Source organism: Ceratotherium simum, chromosome 16 (assembly GCF_057802395.1).
Source record: "Ceratotherium simum simum isolate JZ-2026a chromosome 16, ASM5780239v1, whole genome shotgun sequence".
Classification (NCBI taxonomy): domain Eukaryota; kingdom Metazoa; phylum Chordata; class Mammalia; order Perissodactyla; family Rhinocerotidae; genus Ceratotherium; species Ceratotherium simum.
The window spans coordinates 58,157,106-58,177,874 of NC_141915.1; the positions used below are offsets into that span (position 1 = coordinate 58,157,106).

The following is a 20,769-nucleotide window of genomic DNA, read 5'->3' on the forward strand; positions in this document are numbered from 1 at the left end:
TGTTCTCAACCTTGGCTGAACGTTGGAGTCATCCGGAAGCTTTAAAAACTGCTGATGTCTGAGTTCCCAGAGATTTCACTGAAAATGGTTGCAGCCTTGGCATTGGAAGTTTTTAAAACTTCCCAGGTAATTCTAATGAGCAGCTGAGACTGAGAACTACTGTTTTAAAGAAAGAATATTCTCTACATATCCCCCTACACCATGTTGATTTAAATTATTTTTATGATAGCATTTAAATATGTACAAACTGACACTAGGGTGGAATTCCTTTTGCATGTAGTTGTATGTAAAACGCATTTACAAATTAAAAACAAACTCCAAAATTACTAAATTCAAAAACAACATTAATGGATGGATGATGATGTTTTGCTGAGGCTTTTGTGCCTGTTGTTCCTTCTGCTTAGTCTGTTAAATCCTCCTTCTCACCTGTATCAGTCTAGGCCCAGTCAGGAGACAGAAACCACATGGTGATGTAAACAGGGAAGGTTTATTACAAAGATTAATTAAACTGTGATAGAAGAGGAACTATAGAAAACTGTGTGGTACCTAGGCTGAGTGAGAGTACCCGAAGAAGAACTGATTGGAAGAGGACCCTGCCTCCCCAAAGCTGGGGTTCAGACTCCCTGAAGAAGGTGTCATTGCAGCTCCCTGGTTTGCCCTGGTCAGCTGGTCTCCAGTTGCTGGGCAGCAGGAAGACTCCTCCAGAGCACGGCCCAGCCCAGGAAAGCCACAGCCACTAGCCAGTTACGTGGGCATACAGGAAGTGGAGCCCTGGTGGCAGCCCTCCTGGTGGCAAGCTGCAGCTTATGACCAGGCATGCAAGTGTGCAGAGGAAGTGGGGGTATCAGTGCAGCAGGCATGAGCACACTGTGTCCCAGTCGGGAGGGCCATGTCATTGGGAGAACCATGAGAGACTAGTGTGAAGGTGGGGCAAGAGGCAGGAGGCCTGTGTCGTGTTAAAAGGGTTGTGTTGTTCACAGTGTCTGTGTTGAAAGGGTCATGGGAAGGTGACACTAGACCATGCCAGAGCCGCAGTGTTGCTGAGGGACTGCCCTTTCTGGGCCTGTGACTGAGGTCCTCACTGATGTCCTCAGAGCCACATGCTGACCTCAACTCAAGCAGCCAGAAACAGTGGGAGAGCCCCTTTCTCCTGCAGTGTCCCTCTAGGGCCCTTTACTGAGACAGCTCTGCATTGTGCTCACTGGAAAGGAGAAATGCTTCAAGGAACTCTGTCCATTATTGCAGAGCATGTATTGAAGGTTGAATTTGGAGCTGACAGGCAATAAATTGATAACTGACACACCACCCCATGCCAGCCAAACACTTTTGCAACAGTTAAGCCCTGGCTCATAGGCTGCTTGACTCTTCCAAACGGAGGTGCTGCTCTATGCTGTGTTCCGGTATATCCTTTTTTTTTTTTTTTTTTTTAAGATTTTATTTATTCAGTTTTTTCCCCCCAAAGCCCCCAGCAGATAGCTGTATGTCATAGGTTCACATCCTTCTATTTGCCGTACGTGGGACTCGGCCTCGCGTTGGACGGAGAAATGGTGCCTCGGGGCGCTCCCGGGATCCGAACCCGGGCCGCCAGCATCAGAGGGCGCTCACTTAACCGCTAAGCCACGGAGCCGGCCCGGTATATCCTTATAGTAGCACACCACACTGTGTAGGAATCTTTGTTTAAAAAACAATTGGTTTAGGACCTGCCCGGTGGCATAAAGATTAAGTTCACACGTTCTGCTTCGGCAGCCTAGGGTTCGCTGGTTTGGATCCTGGGCACGGACTCACTCATCACCACTCATCAAGCCATGCTGAGGCGGTGTCGCACATAGAAGAACTATAGCTCGACAACTGTGATACACAACTATGTACTGGGGCTTTGGGGAAAAAAGAGAAAAAGAGGAAGATTGGCAACAGATGTTAGAGCATGGCCAATCTTCCTCGAAAAAAAAAAATTTTGGTTTGTCAAACAAACATGTAATTATAGTGTGCATAAGAATCACCTCCAAAGATTCTGATATGGTTGGGCATGAGTAGAAGCCAGGAATCTACATTTTTAACAGGTACCCCCATTGATTCTGGTGATGGTGGTCCCTAAGACAACATTGAGAAGTGCTGGCCTGGGGCTGGACTGAGGGAACTGTCTCACTCCGTTTTGTATTCTTATCTCCTAATACACTGCCTGATAGAAGGTTGGTGGTCAGTGCATGTGGGCCGAACCAAAGACCAACTGAACCACTAAAGGAGTCGGGGCAGCTTGCTGTGGTGCTGGATAAACATAGCCATTTCCATGTAGCAAATGTCCATTTCTAACACCTCTGCTCAAAACTGTGCTTGTACCATATGTGAAACTCAGACTTAAAACTTTCTGCAGCTAATGCTTTTTCATTTTTTGATTTAAAATGGACATTATACTGGGCTGGCCCTGTGGCTTAGTGGTTAAATGCGTGCGCTCCACTACTGGCGGCCCAGGTTCGGATCCCAGGCACACACCGACGCACTGTTTGTCCGGCCTTGTTGAGGCGGCGTCCCACATACAGCAACTAGAAGGATGTGCAACTATGACATACAACTATCTACTGGGGCTTTGGGGAGAAAAAGGGAAAAAAAAATGGAGGGGGGTTGGCAATAGATGTTAGCTCAGAGCCAGTCTTCCTCAGCAAAAAGAGGAGGATTGGCATGGATGTTAGCTCAGGGCTGATCTTCCTCACAAAAAAAAAAAAATGGACATTATACTAATACTGGTTTTCTTTATATTTAATAGGGAGAAAGAACAAGAAACACAAAAAGAGGAGCGTTTGATGGAAGAAAAGAAAAAGAAAAAGCAGGAAGAAAAGAAAAAGAAGGAAGGTGCTCAGAAAAAGGTTTGGCTAGAGTTACTACATCATTGTCTTTATAATCATGATGTGTCTCATTTGCATCATCATAGCCATTACATTACAAAGTTGCATTATATTACTTTTAAAAATCGATATGCTAAATCTATAATTAGCGAAAAATAGATATTGTGCTAGTGAAATAAATATAGGGTGACAGCCACAAGATGTCTTTCTTAAGGAACTAGAATATTAGAACTGTGTTTTAAAGAAGTTTGATTTTAGTTGGTGGTGGTAGAGAATGTCCATGCTACTCTACTTAAAATGAACTGTTCAGAACAGCCGTGTCTAAGAAATGAGGAAAGGGCCATTTAACTGATTTTATTAGAAAAGCTAGAAATAATTTTTACAGCTTTGGCAAATGTTCTTTTACAAATCCTATCAGTAAATACTAAAATTTAAAGTCATACCATAAGTCTTATAGTGGTGCTTGGATTTTATGGCATTTAACATACCAAGTTATGCTATTTGTTTTTGTTCTTGCCTAGTTTAATATATCTTGTAGTTTAAACTGTAATACCTTTTAAACTATATTAAGATATAGAGCTCAAATGAGCTTCCAGATAGATTGTTTTGCCTTTAGATCAATATTGGCATATAATCAATAGCATGTAGACAATTATACATTTTTCCCAGTAATAAATGTTAATAAATTAACTGGGCAAAAACTTGTTTTTAAAATTTCCAATATTAAAAGTCTGCTTATAAACTTTCATAGATGTGTACATTCAACACATTGTTATTCCTAAAGAGTTTCTGATTTTTTTTTTCAGGCTGCTGATCAAAAAACCAAAGGTAAGTTTATTTTATTGGGGGGGAGTACATTTTATGGCAGTACCAAACTTTTTATGATAAAGATGACTTTTTTTTAATGAATGGTTAAAAACAAAGATTCTAACCCTGCCTTTGAATTTACTTTTTATTATTCAGTGTGAAATTCTTCATTTATCATTGGTTTTACGTCTGAATCTCACTGGCATTTGCTTAATCTAAAATGCCTAAAGAATGTTATATTAGCTTTCTAAACAATACTTTATAATTTTCCTTTGGTTTGATTTCCGCCAAACAAGGATTAAACTCATAAAGTTGATCCAATTTGAATAAGAAGAACCAAAGGATACTGAATTTTTTTTTAAATTTCCAATTTGTCTTTGCCAACTATTTATAATAAAAAGAGGCATATTCTTTCTGTATTCCCTCTTTGATATGTAAGACATTTCTTTATTCTCCAAGTCCAAAATTTGCTTATTATTGGCTTAATGATTGTTGGTGGAAACACATATAGTTCTCACAGTAACTTAGGCATCTCTGTGATTTACTGGAGAATGAGAAAAACGGAAGCGACACTCCGAGCCTCTCCATTTTATATTTGCTGTGGTTGGGGACTATTCGCTGGTGAAGAGCACACACCAGGAGTCACATACACCAGCTCTGTTTGATTTGGAGCAGGTTACTTCACTTCTTTAAGCTTCAGCTATCTCATATTTAAAATGAGAAAGAGAATGAACGAATGGTCCGTGCCTTATAAGCTATTGTAAAGACTAAACGAGATCGTGCATGAAAAGGGCTCAGTGCCTTGGTGCTCAGTACAGATTGGCTGTAATTAACTGTTATTATTTTTAAGTTTTTATTTCTGTTGGACCATCACATATCCACAAATTGTACATGCAGACATGTGCACTATAAAGACTTTCGTGAGAATGCTGTCTCAGGCAGCACCACAACTAATACTCTTATTTGACATTTTATAGTTTTCAAAGTAAAGTTTATGTGTATTATCTCATTGAACTTGATGACTGAGTAGGGCGGGTGTTAGTTTACAATGGAGAAACTGAAGCTGATAGTGGGAGTTAAATGACCTGCTCTTGGTCCAGCCATTAGTGGTAAGGATAGGACTTGAGGGAGCCCGGGCTTCTGACCCAGTGCAGTAGGCCTCAGAGCTCCTACACCAGAGTCACATTAAGAGATGAATTTTATATAAAATGAATATTAAAAGGCAGCATAGTTTTCAAAGAGGACATTTCTTCCTCTTACACTCGCAGAAGCAGTGTGAATTTACATAATACTTTTTCAGAAGGATTCAAAGAGTTGTGGTACATAGTTGTATTTGAATTTATGATCTTAAATAGGAAACAATGGTTCCTTACAATTGTCATTTAAAAGTACAGAATTATTGTTCTGACTCATCCATTTCCTTTTTTATTTAACATTTTGAGAAGTTTTTGCAACCTGATTTAATACCAGCTATATTCTGTTGTCATTGTCATTGTAATTGTTTTCAAATTGCTTATGATTGTATAGTGATCATGAATTACATTGTCCTGCCACCTTACACAGAGTTATTATTTTCTGTTACCCTTCTGATGAGTATTTTCATTGCTGTCTCCCACCTTTCCTGGGTTTTTATCTTCTCCTTTTATCCTCTCTAATCATACCTTTGGGTATGATTTGTCAGTAACTGTACTAACTATAACTAGCCTTAGGACAGATCATAATAATGGTTATTAATGTCTTTCTAAACAAAAAAAAATGCTTTTTGAATTATAATCTAACAGTGCTGCTAGGTAATTCATTAGTGAATATTAGCAGCATCGAGGTTTAAATTTCTCTCAGACTCTCTATTATTACTGGTTCAAATCAAAATTAACTGCCTGCAAGACAGTGGTTCTGAATTTCTGGCTGGACACGTGTGTTAAATAGCACAGGCTGGACTGAACATATGAGATATATTGTAGGACTAGTATTAGTGTTCACACATAACACAGATTTACTTTTTGAACCTTCTCTATTTTAATGTATGTTCCCTCCTCTGTTCTGTGTAGCTAGAAGGGCAGGGGCTCCGTTTGCCTTGCTTACTCTCACGTCCCCAGCTCCTGGCCCTGTGTGCCGAGTCAGGAGGCCTGAGTCATTGCTCTCACTCAGAGACTGCTTTCATGCCAGACCCTGTACTCGGCCTTTACATTTTTTACTTCTCATTGTTGGTGCTGTTGTCTCCAGTGTACACAGAAGTAAACTGAAGCTATGAAAGTTTGCTGAATGCCCCCAAGACTACATAGCTAGTGAATAACAGGACTGATGTCTGCTATTCACCAGAATCTTCCTGAACTTAAAGCATCCAGGAAAGACACACAGTAGACATTTGTTAAGCATTTATTGTGTCTCAGTACCTACCGTGCTTCAAAATATCCTGTGTCAGGAAAGGGATGCTCAGAGAGGTATGGTAACTTAGACAAGGTCACAGAGCTAGTGAGTGGTAAAGCTTGGTTCAATCCTGCCTCTGACTCCAGAGCCAGGTCATGCTTCCTGGCCGATGTGACAGCTGCTCCAGAATCAACAGGAGCTAGAGAACCCTGCTTTCTAGGAAAGAGTTTAACAATTTGAGTGAGTCAAGAATTGAATACTCTCATGAGAGAGGCTACAATCATAAATTAGATTATATAATATACTGAATCAATTAACATAGTAGAAAGAAGTTTGAATTGATTTTATTTTGGTAATTAGCTCAAACTAGACCAAATCAATTAGTAATTTCCTTGCTCTGCAATATTACACACTGTTTACTAGTAGTAGTATTAGTAAAAATGCCTCCATTATTTAGCGTTATATTTGACTTAATCTTCTCAGTAACTGAAACTTGACCTCTTTAAATTTTGATTTATTTTAAACATTTTCAGAGAACTCTTTAGAATATACTATATACACACACATATATTATACCTTTCTGCTTTCTCCTAGAGAATAGCCTAATCCATTCGTGATAGATCAGTCTTCATTATATCAATTATGCTTAAAAATTTTTTATAGCTGGCTATAACCATTGAACTTGAACTATGAATCTTCATTTAAGAGACTAATGCAGAACTGAATCTCACTAGAAATTTGTCTTTTTTGATGATCTTACTCTAATATATGGCATGCTTCTCTCCCCCACCCAATCTGAAAACTGGGTTTCTAGAAGGCTGCTTTACAAAATTACAAATAAAATAAAATTTTGTCTCTGACAGTTTTTTCAAATCCTGGCTTGTGATTTCTTTGTTGAGGTCATTTTCTTCTTGTTTTACGATTCAGGCCAAGTGAGTAAGTTTGTTTGAAACGCTGTGCTACCAACATTTATACCCAGCATCCTGCCCTGATCTCAGCTGGGAGCCATTTTTTCTCTGCAACCAGGAGACACCCTCTAGTTCATCTCTAGAGGTTTTCATTCAAATAGTTAATTCACTCTTGCCGTTCACCAGTTTTCTCCTCCCATCCCCTGAGTGTGCAGGTCCTACAGTGGGATTGATGCTCTGTGTCCTCACTGAGGATGTGCATATGCCTGGAATCCTTCTCCTTCACTGCCGTCTAGTCTTGGGTAGTTGTATCACAGTCACCTTTTCTTTATTTTTCCTCCTGTGATGAAAAAATATAAGTAATATATTCTCATTGAAAATAATTTGAACATTGTCTAAAGAAAAGTTAAAGTTCACGTGAAATTCCTCCATCCTGAGATTGAGATATTTACCAGTAAGCATTTTGTTGGCCATCCTTGAGTACATCTCTTTATGGGTGTTTATACATAAATATATATTTTATATCACCTCTCTGCTGCTTCCCCCAGTGAGTAGTCTCCCATCCCCTGCCCCTCAAGGAGCTGCACTAAGCAATTTGAAAACCCCTCTGTGAGCCTATTTTCAAACAGAGTAGTCTTTGTAAATTCTGCTAAACATTGTCTTTGCCTTGGTGACAAGGAAAGAGCCAGCTCAACACAGTTACCTGTGATGCCTTAGAGAGGCCCTGCATGCTCTCATAGTGGGGGAGGGGAGCAAACACGATCCTGTTGTGGAATACCATTCCTTGTGTGTCGGCTCCCTGCCATGCTGTAACTGGTGTCTGAGTGCCAGACACTTGACAATGGGTTCTGCTTCGGTAATCAGTAATCTCTGTTCTTTATTTTGGGCACTGCCCTTAATTTGGGCACAGATAATAATAGCTTTCTATGTGATGTGATGGCTTCATGAACCTAAATTCTCCATATTGTCTTCTGGGTTTTTTCATGGATTTAATGGGTTTTTTAAGGATGAACTATAATAATACTCATTAATGTGAAGTGAATTTAATTCACTGGTTTTAGCCAGATTTTCTAAAGTTCATAAAATAGAAAGATAAGTTTTCGTACAAAAAGCTCAAAGTTAATTATATCACGTATGAAAGCGAATATCTTGATGACCCAGAGTATGGCTCAAACTCCATATGATTAATGATTTATGGTTTTGAATGATATACCTTTATAAATTCATACATTTTAATTAATCTCCTAATCTTGTTTGAAAGGACTATAAGTTTTGCAATCAGGTATTCAACTTTGCCATGCATTAAGTTTGTAATTGTTAATTTTAAGAAAACCTTTATGTCCTTTTGTTAATGTAAATAAATTGAAACCATATTCTTTCAGTAGCCTTATGTTGAGTGATAAGCATTTTGGGATCACAAATTATATGCACTGTGCTGTACTGCCATTAAGCCTCATTCTAAACATATGTTTACAAAGCTTTTTCTCAATATGGGTGAGAAGTAGTGAGAATTGAGTTTGAAAGTGCGCCCTCTCCATGTCAGAATCAGATAGAGATGAAACAGACAAAATGAGAACCGCGCAGTTCGCTCTTCTCCAGTTCGGTGGCCCTCTGTTTCGCTGGGACAATTGATGGCTGTTTACTCAGCCTCTCAGGGATCTCAACACAGTATCAGCAGTTAGTCTTTATAAAGCATCAGATCTGTGTTTACCTGAGTTACACTGTGTAATAAAATTGGCCAGATTCCTTGAGTTTACATGTATTCATGTTCGTTTCAACATAACCAAAGCAAATATTATTTTGAGTGTATGAGTTACTCTTAAAAGCAGTAGCTAAAAGTCTAGTCAGTATGCTCAGCACAATGTATTTTATTTGCCTGTCTACAAAATTAATAAAATATTAGAGCTTGAAGTGTCCTTAGAGATTATCCAATTCCTATGTTGGATAGGAAATGAGATTCAAAGAGATTAAGTGATTTGTACAAGTTTTGACAGCTAGTTTGGCAGAACTAGATCTAGAACTCTTATCTTCTGGTTGTCAATTATATATTTTTTCTGCTATCGTATGAAGGAGACATAGATATTATATATCTGTTTTGAGTATAACCAGTCATTTTAGGAAGTAACTTAGGATCTTTTCAAATAAGGCTGAAAGAAATTCCTAAGATTACATGAGGGATCTTTATGGGATGGTATCTTACAGGATTTTAAATATTAAATATGTCTTTCTTTAGCCATGTTGCTCTATATTTAAAGTAATTACTTAATTTTACTGTTAAATCCCTAGGGGAAGGAAGATATAATAAATGCAGTAATATTTTTTTCCATGGGAACAAAATAAAGAGTATTAAGATGTGGTATTTTTTCCCCTAGTATGTAGGCAATTTAAAAGGATGAAAATGTATTGGGAAAAAAAACAAACTAAGCAGGTACATATATAGAGAGAGAAGTTCTTGATCACATTTTAGAAGAAAGGAAGTAAACCCACTGATAACAGGGCAGCAGGGCACTGCTTCTCGGTCACAAGCCCCTTTCACAGCATCTTCTTGAGGGCCCTCACAATAAGGCTCAGATAAAGAGAAGAAAGTCCACGTCTCTAGTTCATATAACTTTTCACTAAAACATTAAACATAAAAGCAGTTTCCAAGTTTAGAGAAAGTTACAGTTTATAGCTCTAAAGGAAGCTGACAGTCTGCTTTCTGAAAAATAATTTGTTTACCTAGATTGCTTTCTTTTCTTTGTTTTATTTAACAGCTTTATTGAGTTATAATTGACATACAGTAAACTGCACGTATTTAAAAAGAACAATTTAGTAAGTTTTGGCGTGTGCACAGCTGTGAAACCATCCCCACAATCAAGGTGACATCCATCATCCCCGAAAGTTTCCTGGGGCCCCTTTCAACCCATCTCTCCTGCCCCACCCACCCCCGGTGCTCTGTAGGCAGACACTTTCTGTCACTACAGAAGTATTTCTTTTCTAGACTATTATATAAACGGAATCACACAGTATGCACTCTTCTTTCACTCAGCATAACACTTTTTTTGTGTGTGAGGAAGATCAGCCCTGAGCTAACATCCATGCTAATCCTCCTCTTTTTGCTGAGGAATACGGGCTCTGAGCTAACATCTATTGCCAATCTTCCTCCTTTTTTTCTCCCCCCCCAAAGCCCCAGTAGATAGTTGTATGTCATAGTTGCACATCCTTCTAGTTGCTGTATGTGGGACACGGCCTCAGCATGGCCGGAGAAGCGGTGCGTCGGTGTGCGCCCGGGATCCGAACCCGGCCCGCCAGCAGCGGAGCGCACTCACTTAACCGCTAAGCCACGGGGCCGGCCCAACATAACACTTTTGAGATTCATTCCTGTTGTTGCGTGTGTCTGTAGTTCATGCCTTTTATTGCAGAGCAGTGTTTCATTGTTTGGATTTATCACAATATGCTTACCCATTCATCTGTTCATGGACATCTGAGTTTTTAGCTATCGTGAATAAAGCTTCTGTGAACATTCATATACAAGTCTCTATATGGATATATACTTTCATTTTCCTTTGGTAAATATGTGGGAGTAGAGTGACTAAATCCTAGGATAGATGTATGTTTAACTTTTCAAGGAACTGCAAAACTTTTCTAAAGTGGTGTACCATTTCACAGTTCTACATCCGCACCAACACTCGGAAAGTCAGTCTTTATCATTTTAGCCATTCCAATAGGTGTGTGATGGTATCTCATTGTGGTTTTGATTTGTATTTCCCTAGTGGCTACTGATGTTGAACATTATTTTCATGTGTTTTTTTGCCAACTTTGTATCTTCTTTGGTGAATGTCTGTTCAAATATTTTGCGACTTTTTATTATCTCCTTTCTTATTGCAGATTGGTTTCTAATATTAAATTGGCCTCTAGAGTAGGGCAGAAAGTCTCATCACTACAGCTTCGTTTTCTGCATGCCTCAGTCATTTCCCTTTCTTTCTATGTGTGCAGTTATTTGTAATATAGTAATTTCAGAAAATACTCACTTTTGGGGCCGGCCCTGTGGCTTAGCGGTTGGGTGCGTGCGCTCCGCTACTGGCGGCCCGGGTTTGGATCCCAGGCGCGCATCGACACACCGCTTCTCCGGCCATGCTGAGGCCGCGGCCCACCTACAGCAACTGGAAGGATGTGCGGCTATGACATGCAACTATCTACTGGGGCTTTGGGGGAAAAAAAGGAGGAGGATTGGCAATAGATGTTAGCTCAGAGCCAGTCTTCCTCAGGAAAAAAAAAAGAAAATACTTTCAGTTGTGATCACATTTTATCTAGCACACCTACTAAAGATTGCATTAAGAAATGAGCTAAATATTAGTCACATTTTTCTACCTAGAGTTGTCAAGGTAATTCATTAATTAATAAACAATTAATAAATACCTGCCAGACAGTAGAGATAAGTTCCCTGTTCTCAAAGAAGTATATTAATAGGAAGAGTTAGGTGTATAAGCAAATGGATATATAAGCAGATGAATGCAATAAAATGTTGTGGATGTTGTGATTTATCCCACATCTTCTACCTGAAAGGATTTCAGTTACATTCATTTGATCACCTTTTCATCCGATATTTATATCTTTATAGGAAAAGATAACCTGTTTTTGAAAATAAGTGAGAAAAGTGGGGGAAAGGAAAATACTGATTAAGAATGAGAGAGGCTGGCCCAGTGGCTCAAGCAGTTAAGTGCACGCGCTCTGCTTTGGCGGCCCGGGGTTCACCGGTTCGGATCCCGGGCACGCACTGACGCACCACTTGTCATGCCACGCTGTGGCAGCGCCCCATATAAAGTAGGGGAAGATGGGCACAGATGTTAGCTCAGGGCCAATCTTCCTCAGCAAAAAAAAAAAAAAAAAAAATCAGCGTCAGACCTTACCTCAGGGCTGATCTTACTCACACACACACAAAAGAATGTGATAAATGCATTCTACAGCTAGGCACTCTTCCAGTTGTCCCCTAAGGTAGCTGTGAAAACAAGGACAAGGAGAGATGCCTTATCCCAATCATCCAAGACCCGTCCATCAGGCCATTAGAACTGAGCACTCTTAACGATCTATCCTACCAAAAAAGAAGTTGAGGGGCCGGCCTGGTGGCATAGCAGTTAAGTGTATGCACTCTGCTTGGGGAACCCGGGGTTCGAGGGTTCGGATCCCGGCTATGCACCAATGTACCGCTTGTCAGGCCATGCTGTGGCGGTGTCCCGTATAAAGTAGAGGAAGATGGGCACGGATGTTAGCCCAGGGCCAGTCTTCCTCAGCAAAAAGAGAAGGATTGGCATCGGGTGTTAGCTCAGGGCTGATATTGCTTACAAAAAAAAAAAATTAAAAAAAAAAAAAAAGGAGTTGAAACTAGAAAGGTGGAGGGCAAGGTGGCTAGCTCATATATCAAGTCCATCTAAAGGACGTTAGATTTAATCTTTTAGACCAGAGGGCCCCATTGGAGAGTTTTAAGTGGGAGAGTGGATCATGAGATTTATATTTTAGAAAGATCACTGAACGTGCCAGGTTGAAGATGAATTAAACAGTTGGAGAGAGGACTAAAGGCAGCAGGTATAGTTCGACCACTGCACGGCTCAGACTCCAGGTGACTAAACTGAGTGGTGAGGGTGGAGAGGAACAGGTCATGTTTATAGATAGAATAGGCAGAACTTAGAGACTAGTGGGGCTAACCATTTGATCCAGCAGATATTGAACACCTACCATTTCCCTGGCGCTATGCTGTTTGCTATGGGGAGAAAAAGATTAAAAAAATAGATATGCTTCCCACTGTCATGGAGCTTGGAGTCTAATGGGGAATGGACATAAACATCAATCACAGTGCTGTGTGTGTCGTTAACTAACTGAGATGGCTACTCTGAAGGAAAGGAACATCGTTTAATGAGAGCATAGAACAAAGGAACCTGAATGAGGCTGGATTAGGGAAGGCATCCCAAGTGATGCTTGAATTGAGATTTGAAGGATGAAGAGAACATAACTAGGCCCAGGAAAGTAGAGAGAGAGCTAAGGGCTCCCACATACAGAAGGAACAGCGTTTGCAAAGGCTGGCTGGCTATGTGGCATTTTCCAGGACCTAAACAGAAAAAATTGGCATAGCAGGTGAGTAGTCAGCAAAGGGGACAGTGGTGTGAGATGAGCTAAAGGTAGATGGGGGCCAGCCCTGTGCAGGGCATGATAGAAGTGGAACGTTCTTTTCCTAAGAGCAATAAAAAGGCTTTTCAAAATCAATTTGCAGTGTGGCCGATTTTCCTCCCCATCCCCACCTTCTCTGACTAAATGTTGGAGTACGTTAACTCGGGCTCCCTCTTCTGGCAGGTTGTAGGATTCTGCACTTTTTGGGGAAAAACATCCCAGGATTATTGCTATGCTACAATTGATTAATTTATTAAAGAACACACCCACACAGTCCTACTGCAGAAGGCAATATACATGCCCAGAGAGAACACGCGTGGGACATACTTCCACTTAAACCTCAAGGGGTTTAGGATTTGCTGTTTCTCGAGAGCTTGTTCAGTTCAGGAAAGGGATGAGGTCAGGATGGAGGTGAGGGAACTGAGAGCCGTGCACTTGGTGGAGAGAGAGAGAGAGAGTGTGTGTGATCGGCCCTGTGCCAACGGCCCTGGGCTAACATCCGTGCCCATCTTCCTCCACTTTATATGGGACACCGCCACAGCGTGGCCTGCCAAGCAGTGCGTCGGTGCGTGCCCAGGATCCGAACCTGCGAACCCCAGGCCGCAGCGGAGCACGCGCACTTAACTGCTTGCGCGACCGGGCCGGCCCCTTGGTGGACTTTCTTTACCCTCATGTCCATCAGTGTGTTGCCTCTTTTGGGGAGTGTTTGAACTGACGTTACATATTGAAAAGATTATTAAAAAGCCAATATATATTAATGCTATATTCATTACTCGGCTTTAACATATGCTCTTATCAGATTTTTTTATTTTAATCTTCTAAATCAGCCAGCTGTTGTTTAAAAGAGCTGAGAAATATTTGCCTGTGTGATAAATAGTACATTTTCTTAGAGTAGAAGAATCCAAGGACCAAAATAAAGTAACCTTTTAATGAAATGATTCTTATTGTTAGTAGTCATTATTAAAATAATTTTACTTTTTTATATTATCCAATCTGATATATTGAGTAGCATTTAATTTAATTTAATATCTTTTAGAGAAGTAACTGTAATACATTAGAATAGAAAATATCTCTAAATGGCATTTCTCGTTAGCAACAGACACTAAGTTAATGTAGTTAGTAGTTAATGAGTTTCTGCTCATTTTGAGTTGGACTCCAAGAGTTGCCATGGTGACAGATCAGCCAGAAGCCGTCAACAGAACAAACAGAAGGCCATCGCTTTGTACCCCACTGGGACTGCCGATAAACACAGCAGATGGACCCTTGATGCTCAGAGCTGTCTTCTACTTGCATCTTATTATTCTAAGGGAACTTTTCACTACAATATTTGTTGCTGTACAGGTTGCAGAAGAAATTGTAATAATGAAAATATTCTTTGAAATCACTGATTATTTTAGCACTGGAGAATAGTTCTCTTTCATAGTCACATTTGCAAATAGTCAATCATATATTTGAGTAAATTTAAATTTAAAATTTTAAGAAACTCTGAATGTTTGAGTATATATTCTGAAATGGCTGGAATTAATGGATGATATTTGAATATTTTTCCCTTTATTGTCATTGTGTGGTGTCTATGCATAAGAGAAATTCTATGCTTTATCATACAAAGACTTTTTTTTAAGTTCTAAGAGCAATCAGTTATAGGACATATTATTGATTTAATAATGTCTTATTGATGGAGTTCGAGGGTGAATGAAAAAACCATATTAAATTTATACACCAATTGTAATGTGCTTCCAAATTTCAGAAATAAGACGTGTTAAATGTGTAGGTTAAAATGTCCCTCTAGGTTAGCATTTACATATAAAACGTTACTTTTAAAATCTCCCTCTCCAATCTCTTGTATGCCTACTTGTCAGTATACTTTAGGCTAATGGTGGTAGCCCAAGAGATTTTAGCTGAGGATAGATATAAATAAATCCCATTACAGTAAATGCCATTGGAAGGAAAGTTGTTGAGTATCTAGCTCATACCATATACCGCGATGTTGTCTAATGGATGGAAGATTTAAATGTACTGCTTGCTAAAATCTATGCTCTTAACCAGAGTTTAGTTGAAGAGTATAGAAACCACTGTAGCTATTTTAAGCAGAAATGAGTTTAAGTGCAGGGAATTGGATGCTTATAAAATCATCGCGAGGCCAGGGGAAGGGGGTGGCCCTTAGGCTCCCTAAAACGTCCTCCCGAAGAGCTGCTCCCTAGGAAAGAATCGGAGGCCCCACTGGCACTGTTAACTTCAAGAGCACAGTGTCACTGCTGCAGCCCAGCAATCAATCGGGAAGCTGCCACCAATGATGTGTCTCACCACCACCAAGGCAGTGATTCTGAACTGGGACCCTGCACAGAAACTTCCACCATCTCCAGGGCTCTGCTTACACTCAGAGATGGTGCAGCGGACAGAGAGTGGCCAGGTCACTCTGCCTGCCAGGCTGCATGCATGTGCATCTACTGGGGGCCTGAGCCATAGCTATGAGCCAGACCCCTGTCGGTCTTGCCACTGGTGTGCGTCGGGGGAGGGCAGACAGGTTTGACGACTGCTCTGTAACATTTTTGAAAATGATGGGATGGCTGGCTCTTCATTCACATTTGTATGGTGCTTAACACTTTCCAAACATTGGAAAAGTGAGACCCAAATTAAAGGGAGAAGGTTTAGGGCCAGACCTAGAGATCTAATCCTCCAACCCTGAGTACAGTTGTCATTATCTCTCCTAAATTACCACGGTGACTTCTTTGAGTCTCTGCCTACCTTCTTCCGTTCTTTATTTCCTTATCTACAGTTCATTGAATGTGCCTTTTTTTTTTTTAATCAGCCTAACATACTTTCTGTTGCTTCTGAGAGGAAGAGGAGGATTATAGCTGACAAAGATTCTTTGCTTGACCAGACTTTAGTCAGTCTCCTGGACCTTCTCCTAGGCCATGTGTGCACTATCTTGTAAAATCTAGTTTTAGGAAGAACCCTGCTGAGTCAATTTAACCAGAACCCCCCACCCTCCATATCTGATCTCCCTCGATATCTGATCAGGTTCCCCATCCTCCACCACCCACAGGTGATGTCTGACCACCCTGGCCCATTTTCAGCAAGAATCTCCCTCACCCCTGATGTTTTCCTCTTAGTAATTTTCCATTCGCTGCCCCCCACCCTCCTCCTTGGCTATAAATTCCCACTTGCCCACGCAGTATTCAGAGTTGAGCCCAATCTCTCTCCCCCCTGTAAGACCCCATAGCAGTTGTCCCTATACCCGTCACTGTGGTCCTGAATCAAGTCTGCCTTACCATCTTTCACAAGTGTCAGTGAATTTTTTTTTCTTTAACATCATATAAACGGGGTGCACTTACTCTGTACCAGACACTGTTCTAAATGGTTCTTTACATATATTAACATTCATTCCTCCAAGAATGCTTTCAGTAAAGTATTGTTCCCCTCATTTTATCCCCAAGGGACAGAGAGGTTAAGTAACTTACCCAGGGTCACCAGCCAGTAAGTGGCAGAGCTGAGGTTTAAACCCTGAGTCCATACTCGTAGCCATACATTGCATCTCAAGAGAAGCGCGTGAGAACAACGATAAACCCCAAATTATGCATGGCGAGGATCTCTGGGGGAAGGTGCACTGTACAGTCAGGGAAGGGAAGACGGGGCTTTGGTGGAATTGGCAACATTTTATTTCTTAAGCTGGGGATTGGGTTCATGGAGGTTTGTTGACTATTTGGTCTTTATGCCTTTTTGTACATCTTAAATATTTCCAAATAAATTTGTAAAGAAAAGAATGTCTTGGTACTATGACTTGAGTAATTAAATAAGATGGAAATGCCTCAGTGGCTGGACGCCCCATGCTCCCCTGCTCTGTTAAGTCCCTTGTGAGGAACGTAAGGTGGACCATAGTGGGAACTTCTCCCAAGTGTGTTCCTGTATCATTTGTAGAACGGAACAAGGCGGGTGCTGCTGCTGTGGGCTGTGGCTCCCATGTTGTTTCCCTTACCTGTGAAGGTGATGTCAGACAGGACCACCTGGCTCTAGAGCCTGCACAGACAGGCTCTTGATCAAGGTCACCTGCTTGTTGAATTTAAACAGCCCGTGATGGTCACAGCAGTTTGACTCTCCATGAGTTTTTAATCAGAGGAGTCTGTCCCTAGAGAACTTCTCCCTGAAACTGGAGGCTCCAGACTCCTCCTCGTGCTACAGGCAGGACAGGACCACCATGGAGTATCTTTCCACCAGGCTACCCCCAACACTCTCCCAGCTATTGGCCAAGTGATGGAATCTGAAATCCTCCCCAAGTCTGTGCCTGCCTTTCCAGCCTCACGTCTAACAGCCCTCCCCTCGGGCACTGAGCTCCAGCCACACCAGCCTTGTTGCAGTCATTGAAAGCACGAAGCTCTTTCCCATTTCAGGACCTTCCCATGCACTGTCCAGCAGGTGGGAGTAAGCTCGCAGGCACGGCACATGCATACAAGTGGGCAGGCACGTCCATGCACACACCCACGCTTCACCTGGCTAACATTTTTCCAGGCTCAGCTTAATTGTCACTTCATCAAAGGAACTTTCTCTGAGTCCCTAACCTAAAATAGGTGCTTTCATCCCACTGTTACTTTTATCATGTTTACCGCAACTCGTGTATTTGTGGAATTGTTTTAAAGATAGTGGCTGTCTCTTACTATATTATAAACTACAAGGATGGGAACCATATCTATTTATTTTCCTTAGTGTACCCAGTGCCTGGCACAAAATAGGCACTCATTAACTATCTCCTAAATAAGTAAATAAGGAGAGAATAAGTGAGGATAGTGACATATTTTGTGGGGGTGAAAAGAATGATGGGGCAGGTAACAAGAAAACAGTGAGTTTGAGCCCTTACTTACCCTTCCCTACTTTCCTCAATTTTTACGGCACTTAACACCTGCTGGTGACTATGTATCTTATTGTGCACCGTGTCCACTGTCTTTCCCTGCTAAGCTGCAAGCTCCAGGGGGACTGGAGTCTGCCTTTTTGTTCACTGGTATTTCCCCTGTGCCTAGAGCAGTGGCTGGACTATAGAAAGCCTTAGTATGTGTCAATGAGTGAGTAGCATCTAAGTAACCTAGAAGTCGAAGGCATTGATTGAGAGAAGGGGCTGGGTGGTATCAGGATTTCAAAGAGCCTAGGAACAGTTGTAAACAGTTATAATAAGGGAATTTTGGCAGACCACATTAGATTATAAGAGGAATTTTTAGCAGCAGTGAGGGCTGAGAAGAGCCTACACGTGGCAGTGTCAGGCAGCCTGGAAACCAGACTGAAGGTTGGGATGGTACAGAAGTATGGTTAGCACAATGAAAGGAAGGCCAGGGGGCCCAGGGACTTTCAGATGACATTATGGAAGCTCGGGCAATGTAAAAACAGCTGGGGAGGCAGGAGAGAGAACAGGGCAGTGACCAGGGTAGAATAAAAGTTGAAGCTGAGTCACCAAGGGAAGCTCCTCCTGTCTTTCTCCTAGAGATGACAAGGTGTAGTATAAAAGTTTGAAAAGGAGCTCCTTCTAAATAAAATCCTCCTTGGGCCAGCGCAGTGGCATAATGGTTAAGTTCACACGCTCCGCATCAGCAGCCCGGGGCTCGCAGGTTTGAATCCCAGGCATGGACCTACACACTGCTCATCAAGCCATGCTGTGGTGGCATCCCACATACAAAATGGAGGAAGATGGGCACAGATGTTAGCTCAGGGCCAATCTTCCTCAGCAAAAAGAGGAAGATTGGCAACAAATGTTAGCTTAGAGCGACTCTTCCTCACCAAAAATAAATAAATAAATAAATGATTGAATGAATAAACAAATAAAAATCCTCCAAAGCCCTGAAGGAACAGGCTGAACTTCCTGCCCATGTTGTTTTGGAAAAGCAATAGTAGGAATTTATAAACTATTTGGACCCTATAGTGACAATGCCCTCAGAAAATTTTTAACTGGAAGCAGAAAATTGTTTCTTAGAAAGAAAATTGTTTTAAAAGATTTGCTTTCTTATATAATGATTTAACATCTACTTTTTCCCCAGCAGATGTCGCCCTCATTTAAAAGAAGAAAAAAGCTTGTTAGATAAAGGAGAATAACCAAAATTTCCAGCTCGCTGGAAGTTTTTTTATGAGCTGTGTAGTTATTAACTGGTTGCTATATTAATTTTTTCTAAATAAAACAAATGATTTGTTGACAATCCATAAATAAAATCCAACTAAAATTCTCGTTGCCCTTACTGTGTTCTGCTGCTGTGTGAAAACAGTGATGTGTAGGATAGACTTGTTTGTGAGCCGCTGCCATTGAGGTGTGGCCTTAGATTCAGGTCTGTTTGAGAAGAGCAATGTCAAGATTGCTTTCATACCCTACTCTGTTTCTTTGGGCAGCAATAGATTGGAAATTTGGATCTGAAGAGAGTGTATGGCTAGTCAGAAACTGCCCATTTGGTTTATTTATATTATAAGAATAGATCCAAATTTCAAGATTGTCCACTTATCAGTTGAGATTATGTTAGCTGACCGCTAGTTTCAAAAGATGTGAAAAGTACTGGCTTAAACCAGAGAAGGTTTATCACTCTTTCGTATAAAAGAGACCAGAGGTGCAGCTTGACAGGGTCAGAATTTTTGGTGCGTGCTACCTCATCGCTCTCTTGAGTGAGGCTTCTCTTCCCTTTCCTAAGGGTTCAGGGTGACCTCCCAGACCACCAGCCATAGCGTTAGCATTTCAGGCAGCTGGAAATATTAACATGAGGATGAGCGTGTGGGTGAACTGAGAGTACTGTGCTTGCTGTATACTCTGGGGCCTTGGTCTCTTTGTTAATTTAACAAATACCTGGTGACATTTTTCTGTTTGTGAGATAAGGTGCTAGTACTTCAGCTAGTACAGAGTCGTAAGGGAAAATCTCTCACCTGAAAAGCTTGTGATCTACCACACGAATAGTCCTTTATGAGAACAGATAATTATTTAAGTTTAACATATTTCTGAGAAACCAGCTCAAACTTTTATCTCTTTCAAGAATACAGTGCCATTTCTAAAGCAGTACTGTTGAATAGAAATATAACGCAAGCCATAAATGTGACCACATAAGTAATTTTAAATATTCTAATAGCAAATTTTTAAAACTAAAAAGAAACAGGTGAGATTACTTAATACAGTCGACCCTCTGTACATGTAGTTTCCACATCCACAGATTACTTAATACAGTCGACCCTCTGTACATGTAGTTTCCACATCCACAGATAATGGAGGGCCGACTAAAGAACTTGAGCATTCACAGATTCTGGTATGGGTGGGGGGGAGGGGGGCGGGGCTTCCTGGAACCAATCCCCTTGGATACAGAGGGATGCCTGTATATCTAAAATGTTATTTCAACATGAAATCAATATAAAAATTGTTAATGAGATATTTTATATTCTGTTTTTTTTGTACTAACCCTTTGAAATCTAATGTGTATATACTTACAGCACATCTCAATTCGGATGTCCAGTGGTCAGTAGCCACATGTGGTTAATGGCTACCATATTGGGCAGCGTATGGTCATCTTTCCTCTCTAAATGACTGACTTCCAGAAATTCCATGTGCTTCTGTATCTTGTAATTTTAATTTCCCCAATCGATTGTTGGTTCACTTAGGTGAGAAACCATATCTTATGCGTCAGTGCCTTCCTACAACAGTCAGCACCGTCCTGGGCTCAGACTCAGGAAATTCTTGTTTGACCTTTGGATATGTTCAG

General features: G+C 40.9%; 1 protein-coding gene across 5 annotated transcripts in view; it reads left to right on the plus strand.

The window, feature by feature from the left end:
- TNRC6C (trinucleotide repeat containing adaptor 6C) overlaps positions 1-20,769 on the plus strand; it is a 148,440-nt gene that overhangs the window by 40,385 nt on the left and 87,286 nt on the right. For all 5 annotated transcript variants that reach the window (XM_087441688.1, XM_087441684.1, XM_087441686.1 and 2 more), the window contains exons 2-3: positions 2,762-2,861; positions 3,647-3,668. In XM_087441688.1, the coding sequence (XP_087297814.1) occupies positions 2,799-2,861; positions 3,647-3,668 (85 nt within the window). In that variant the 5' untranslated portion in view covers positions 2,762-2,798. The remainder of the gene's footprint in view (positions 1-2,761; positions 2,862-3,646; positions 3,669-20,769) is intronic.